The sequence below is a fragment of the Anneissia japonica genome, unplaced genomic scaffold (assembly GCF_011630105.1).
Source record: "Anneissia japonica isolate Jap-2015-1 unplaced genomic scaffold, ASM1163010v1 scaffold724_len3256291_cov202, whole genome shotgun sequence".
Lineage (NCBI taxonomy): Eukaryota > Metazoa > Echinodermata > Crinoidea > Comatulida > Comatulidae > Anneissia > Anneissia japonica.
Genome location: NW_022744966.1, coordinates 2269846 through 2277846, shown reverse-complemented (window position 1 = coordinate 2277846; position 8001 = coordinate 2269846). Strand labels below are relative to the sequence as shown.

The following is an 8001-nucleotide window of genomic DNA, read 5'->3' as shown; positions in this document are numbered from 1 at the left end:
CGAGGCCTCTGTTTTCGAGAAACCCCCTCATATACCTACATTAACAAGTTGATGGCACAAAAAAAAAAGGTTCTCAAAAACTGAGAGGGCTGTCTCTTATACACATCTAGATGTGTATAAGAGACAGCTTACCGTACACCGTTATTTCATGCCTCTGCTGGTCCATTTTTGCACACCCAGGCACCTCTCCCTACCCCCAATTTAAAACCTGGCTACGGCCCTGTATACATGACGACAAATTTGGCGAAAAATCTGGCTCAAATCTGATTGTTCGTCAATTTTTAACAGCATTGGTTGCAGCAGAAAATCATAGTAAGATTCAAGATTCATTTATTGACTTGTCCATAAAAAAATACAGATATAAAAATGGAATTTTGAAATAAAAAAACATTAAAATATTAAGTATCTACAATACGTTAAAATCATCGATGTTAAAAAGATATTAAGAATCATTGTTAATTTTAAAAGATGCTAATGTAAAATAAGGCACAATCATTAATTAAAAATTGGGTAAAAACGTACAATATAAAATGTATCTATGGGTTTTTCTGTTACATTCTAAAGTTCTAGTAGAACTTGGTATCAAGGAAATTCGATATCGTTCAACTCTGGTATTGATTGATTGTAGACGCCCACCGGACTGCAGATAATTAACATTACTCCAAGCATGGAGGTATGAAAATTTAGGTTTGCTAAGTAACAATTCCAAATCCCTCAGACAAGTACCGAAGTTTATGCAAACTCCTTCTTCCCCCGCACTATTAAAGACTGGAATCTCCTGCCCGATATTATTAATTGCAATATAAACCCCGACCCCTTCAAATCTGCACTTTCACAGCAAAGCAACGAAAAATAATTTTAGACCGACCACTCTCTCCACGCCTCCTGTTAAAATCCCTGGGATATTAGGAGGATAACCAACCAAGTACCAAGTAGCAACCATACACACAATATAAACAAATAGACAAATACTAATAACAACAGTGCTCAAATAGGAACATAAGATGCTATAATCGTATCAAACATACACTTAGACCTTCAACGAAGGTTCCTTTTTCAGTTTTTTTAAATTATACAATAGAAACCCTATGCTAAGTAAGGTTTACCGCATTTAGGCTATACAAAGTAACATGCACTAGGCATATACCAATGTCCATTCTAAGGAAGGAAAGAAATCTGGTTTGATGTGTCAAAATATAGCCTAAATTTGAATTATTTTTCCTTACTTTGCGCTAAGTGTCTCCTTAATAGAAGTTAAATTGTATTGGTTTAACCATTTTGCACAATCATAAAGTGTCTCCGTCTCCCTTAATAGGATTTGGCTATAGTGCGTTAAAAGATATATTTCCCCTCGTTCACGGATTGCTCACAAGGTGACAAAATATAAATTTGAATGATTTTTCCTTATTTTGCAACCGTAATTGTTTTGATGCATAAAGAAAATAAGTCACCCCTTAGTAGGAGTTATTGTATTGATTTTGACTATTTTGCACACTCAGAAAGTGTCTCCGTCCCCTTATGGAGTTTTTTAGTTATTAAAATTAATTAAGTTTTTACAGTTGATGTACGTTGGACGCATGAGCGTACTTGGTGTTGTGTGAGCCACTGTGGTTATGAATGAGCTCCAATAAATCTCTCATAGCATAACAGTAAAAACATCGAACGATTGATTATTAATAATAATGATAATAATTTATTCAGAAACTACACTTTTGAAACAGTGGCACACTTCACATGATAAAGGTGCGTCCAAAAATAATACTTCAAACAGAATACAATACACTAAAGAAAACAAAGTATAAATTGAGTAACCATCACTCAAGCATTTGACAAGCACTCCACACTCCCCTCCCCCATCCAAAACCCACCCTCATCAAAGTATTGTATGCAATGATGCCTCAATAGTCATGTCAATCCCCCGAGTGACCCTTATTCAATTAAAAGTAAATATATATAAAACGAAGTAAACAAAGAACTAAAAATTCTAAAAGTAGTAAAAAAAAAAAAAGAAAGAAAAGAACGACAAAGGAAAATGAATTAAACTTGAAAAACAAATACATAAAAATAATTAAAAAAACAACAAAGATGTTTAGATTACCGAACATCCCTGCGAGCATACATTTCCCTCATTAACTCATCAATAACAAGTTAATCTTCCTCACCAGAGCACAAAATTTACTATCACCCCAGTGATCCCCCTCCCAGCCCATATAGTTAAATGTGAAAATACTTAAAATGTCTCCCTCCCCATGAATATTTAAAGATTTAATTCCTTTCTTTATACTCTTATATCATTTAGCAATGTAGATACAAACAATCAATTAAAAAAGTTACAGTTAGGGCATGGAATTTATAATTTCACTTCGCAGTTTCCATGCCCTTTTAATAAAAAATATCTTCACATTCACTGTTGATAGGAAGAGTCGAACATCCCAAATATATTTAAATTTAGTATTTTCATTTGCATGAATTTATAATACAGTTTATAGTTGCCAGTGTGTACTAAATCTTTGTGTAAGGTATATATTTCGTCAATGCTAATGTTATTTAGAGCCGGACAACTAAAAATATAATGGTGGATATCCTCATCAGAATTAAGATTGCATAATTTACATTTCTTGTTATTATCCGGATTCCATTTGAAGTTCTATTGATTAATGGTAATGTATTAGATCTGAGTTTGAATTTTAATGGATTCCTTCAAAATCAATTTTGTTAATAAGGTAATTTTCGAGTTCAGGTTTTAATTTCAATGTCGCATACTCTTGGAGAGATGATTTGTTTTGAAGATCCGTTCTCCATGTATCTATCCTAATTATATCAAATTTTCTCAAGATTTCGGAACATGGATAATAAAACTCTATATTGTTCAACAGAGCTGTGAAGATATCATTTGATTTACATTCACATTTCATATGAATTTATCATGTGGAAAGAGAAATTGCACACGTCAAGTAAAAAAATGTAATAGCGCACTCTATACATCATAACGCTTGTTGGTTTTTTTTTTTTTTTGCACACAGAAGCTCTCGGCCGGGCGCGCAGCGGCGGCGGAACTATATCACGCAGCGTCGCTTATCACGTTTCTCAAAGGAAAGCCCACACGAGTCATCACCAATTCTAAAATCGATTGGGCAATATAAAAGAAGAAATATGTTTTGGGGTGAGTTCTGAGCAAATCTTTATACACTAAGTTTAAGTAGATATCTTTGTGTACAATACTTTGATATTTTTGTCTTAAAAGCGTTTGTAGTTTCACATGAAACTAGTTCAAGTTGGGAGTGTTTGCATTCTCTTTGCTCTCTGCAAAGCAGCAGCTTTTGTATTGTGCTGCTGAGTGTGAGAGTAGAAAACATCAGAGCTGGCTGAGAAAGTATGACACACTTACCGTTGTTTGGATGTTCAAGAAAGAAATCATGTCATGTTGAATAACTCAGCTCTCTCTGACTGTGTGTTAGTTTGCCTTATTAGACTAATCAGCACTATAATCTAGTCCCTAAGTGTAGTAGGCCCTATTCTAGTCACGTATTTATAAAAAAAATTACCAAAATAAACAATTATATAGGCCTGTTACTATTAAGAATGACAACACAGTGGACTTCACAGACAGGAAACTGTACACAACATCCACACAGTGGACTTCATCAGGAGACTACAAAACATTTGTACAGTCTCCTGATGATGTCAAAAAAATTATAAAAAATTTAAAATAAATAATATTTGCTAGAATGAAATAAATTCAAAAATAAATTTGAGCACACGTTGCACACAAGCTGCATTTAATGGGAGGAAGTGCTGCATTTTCCAGCGATGTCCAATAACCAATTCTGAGATCTGTCTGAGATGTCACTGTGTGGGATGAAAGATGGAGCCAAAATATTCTATAATTACAATGCATAATTATTCGAATAAATTCCCCCTCCAGAGCCTCATTTCGTTTGAACACCTTCCTCGAATAACTAAATTGTGGCCTGGGGGGGGAGGGGGGTTATTTTTTTTCTCAAATAAATAACTCTTCCTCCCCAAAATGACTGAAAACAAAACTAATGGTCAGACAACTCTATTAATATTAATGTGGTTGGGATCAATAAGTTTTTATGATCACGCATTAACACATTTCAATGTAATTATGTGTTGTAGTACATTTACAGTGAAATTAAGGGGCGATTATTTGACGCATCCATTTTATGTCTCCCACGAAAAGGGACGTTTATTCAAATATATTTTAGTCTTAAAAGTGCTGTTGTCATTTCTTATATTGTCCTGTAGCAGCCTAACATGGCTGCATATTTTATTCATCAAAATAAACATGTCTGCCCTTGGCCTTGTCTATCCGAGATCAGAAGGAACATGGCTTTTTTTTCCCTTCTTTTTTGTTTTGTATATATCTTAGGCCTGATGTTATCATCATTGTTGATGAGAGGCGGCCACACAATATTTATTTAATTTATAAGCCATGAAATACTCACACCTGGGGCTAAAACATAGCGTGAGCCACTTCACAACGGGTCAACATTGCAAGCTGGGGTAACTATGCATGGCCGGCTTTGCTTGAATGTTACAGAATATATAAAAATCATTGTAGTGAGTGTTTAAAATACTACTAGGCCAGCAGACCTAGGTACTGTAGGCTAATTAATTTGTCTAGTCTAGACACAGGCTGACTGATTTTCGCTGCGATTTGCGATCTGGAATTTTAGGAGTAGGTTGATGACTTGTGTATTTCTGTGTTGAAATTCAATTTAAGATTTCTTGATTATACACCGAAGTATAGTATGGTAAGCGTTGATGAGGGCTTGTCAGACCTTGCATACAAGTACCTTCCATTTAATATACTGTAGATCCTCAACATTACAGTAGGCTAATATGCATACTGACAGCACATTAAGTACATACTTTTGATGAAAATGTAGACACTACAAGGGGCTGTCCAAAAAACATGCATATCATGGTTTTTGCCTTCTTAACTGTCTTGTTGTGAGTTCATTAATTAGGCCATATCAGTGAAGCATAAATTACTACCATGGAAATTCATGAATATGTTTTACCGTAGCTGTCCACCCAAATCGGCAGTCGTAGCATAACAAGATTTCCGCGTTGTGATAGATTTTGTGAATTAGTACACTGTAGTAACTACTGTATCTTCTTAATGTGGGAAAATTTCAGGTAAATTCACACAGCACAAATTCCCTGGTTGTAGACTTAACAAAATACTGACTGCTAGCCAAATTAAAAACCTGTTTTTGTGTCTGCTGTCCTGCAGTTGGTCTCTGTGATTCCGAGTTACTTTTTTCTTACATCTTCATTAATGAACTTGGATATTGCTGCAACAAGAGCATTTTCTTTTTGATTTAATAACTGATACTGTAGTTCTGTTTTGATATTGATTTATGAAAATTTCCTATGCCTACTCTACAAAAAGTAATTTCGATCTCGGCGAAACGTGTTGGACGTATGTGGCTGTGACAAGGGGAAACAGTCAAATTTCGGTAAAACAAGTTTGGAGTTATTAATAACTTGTAAAAATATGAATCCTAAACTTTACGAAAGTGAAAAATCAATCTTTTCCGATCAGTATTTACGAAGTTATAATTGTTTTAATATCAAAATATTTGTCCTGTTTACAAAATGCGTAAGCAAGAAAAACAATGACAAACATCATCTTCATTTATACTGGACGCGTTACTGGCATAGCCGACTCGCTTTTCGGGGTAACCTACTTTACTCCTTAGCAACAGGGACTTAACATATTACAAATTTGTTGATATTTTAGCAAATTTGTTGTTTATAATATTTCCAATACTTTTGCCAAGTCTTGTTAGGATTCAATATCAATAATGTAGTAGTAGGATGATTAGTGCCTGTGAAATTTGTGCAAAATTTGTAAACATTAACACACAGAAAGACGATTATTTTTTCATGTGGTAAACACAACAGGTCAAAGTAATTCGTTCAAAAAACACTTATCTATTCAATAATTATTTTAAGCTATACCGTATATTCCGGTGTATAAGCCACACCTGTGTATAAGCCCCCCCCCCTAATTAGGACGCGAAATATGATTTTTTTGTGTCACCTGTGTATAACCCGCACTTATTTTTAAGCTCCAAACTGTTCCCATAATGTTAAGTTTTTAATTATTTTGAAACATTGACCTCATTTACAAACGTTCACATAAAGAAATTTCATCTTTTTCGGCTAATTATTAAACAACAAACAACTGGAAATGCATGTAAACTTCTGGCTACCACAATGAAACAATGTATTCTTGCTCTAGGGAAATCCCATTTCATGCTATACAATCGCGCTACGTTAAATTTTCGACATCAGTTTAGTTTAATAAAATAAAATACTTATTGAGTATATTTACAGTATCTATTTTAAACAATCATTCTATTATTATGGGGAATAATAACAGTCAGTATTAAGCTAAATATATTAAAATTCTAGGCCTAAGTCATTACTACTCACAGCCCACTGTGCGAAGCATGCACTCATCACGCACCACGTTTTATAAACATAAACAGAAGTGGAGAAATATCTTGTGATACAAAGTTTACGCATGCGCAAATGACAAATGCCTTTCTAAGGTTAAATTCCAGTAAAATAATTATTATAACTTCAAGAAAACTTGTGTTTTTATAGCATAAAATAATTTCACAAGTTTTTATTCTGAAATTATAGTGGATCATTCCCCCTATAACAGTACAAGCCACCAGGAACCAGACATCGAACAGCAAGTTTCAACAACCAGCCCATGTGTGTTCTGTTGCGACATCGTAAATGAAGCTGCTCACGTGACCTCGAGGACCAAACTTGCGAAAAGCAGTTTAGTAGTTTTTGAGCGAAGCGGTTTCGAACAGAAACAGCGTGTTTCAAGATTGTTTATGAATGAATGTAATTATGAATGAATTATTTAGACAACCCAAACCATTTGCTTGAATGTCGTAGAAATCGTAGTAGGAATCACTGTAGTGAGTATAATTACAAATACTAGGCCTACAAACCGGTCCTACCCTAGCCAATGTTGTTCGGCAACTATGAACTCTATTATAAATTCATGCAAATGCAAATACTAAATTTAAATATATTTGGGATTTTCGACTCTTCCTATCAACAGTGAATGTGAAGATATTTTTGATAGATTCTGCAAAAGGTACATTAAAAGGGCATGGAAACTGTGAAGTGAAATTTATAAATTCCATGCCCTAACTGTAACTTTTGTTATCATAAATTTTCAAGCAAAGCACGAGAAAGCAGCTTTTTTGTTGTTTTTGTGAGGTTTTTTTTTAAGAAACTGGGAGAACTACAGTAGGAGATTGAAAATTGGTGAGAATCCTGATCAAAATGTTGGAATAGTTCGAAAGTTTGCATTTTTCTAATTTATCAAATTCTAACCTTTTCTGTGTGAATGTAAAAGTCTTTAGCCTGGTTCACGTCGAACTTTATCTGGATATACCCGTCTTGAAACATGATACGATAATCCCCTAATTGCGTTCGATGCCAAGTTAGAGCCAGATAAACAGCCAGCCAGTTTCAGGCCGTCGACGTCACACGGTGGAAAGGCTTGTTTAATAAAACATCTACTGTATTTTACGAACCTAGTACCAAGTGGTATTCGTTAAAAAAAAATAGTAAACTACTGTAGAGAAGGTGTCAGTTTCCACTACCTAACCTAGCCGACCAGTACGAACCAACGACAGTGCAGCAGCATGTTCTATCGCAATCTAAGTAGTAGATTCTCTAGGCCCTAGCTACATTTACCTTCGATAAAAAACGAATTATTTTAATCGCTAGCTAGCATTCTTCCATTTAACTTTAATGTTGTTTTCATTTTCATTAAAAGGTTAACGACTGGCGTTGGTGGTAGTTTGTTGAAATTGAATTAATAGCGACTATTATAGCAGAAATGGAAAAGATTGAATTGTCAATAAATAAATACAACAAATCTGATTTTATTATTAAGAAAAATATACATTATCACTTTGAAAAACGTACGCA

General features: G+C 34.4%; 1 protein-coding gene across 17 annotated transcripts in view; it reads left to right on the top strand.

Annotated features, from left to right (window-relative positions):
- The first annotated feature begins 3007 nt into the window (after positions 1 to 3007).
- The window catches only part of LOC117119776 (46 kDa FK506-binding nuclear protein-like), a 49559-nt gene continuing 44565 nt past the window's right edge, over positions 3008 to 8001 (top strand). For all 17 annotated transcript variants that reach the window (XR_004447242.1, XM_033264680.1, XM_033264673.1 and 14 more), the window contains exon 1: positions 3008 to 3163. Coding sequence is in view for 16 of the 17 variants with exons in the window: in XM_033264680.1 (XP_033120571.1) it covers positions 3154 to 3163 (10 nt within the window). In the remaining variant the exon portion in view is untranslated. The remainder of the gene's footprint in view (positions 3164 to 8001) is intronic.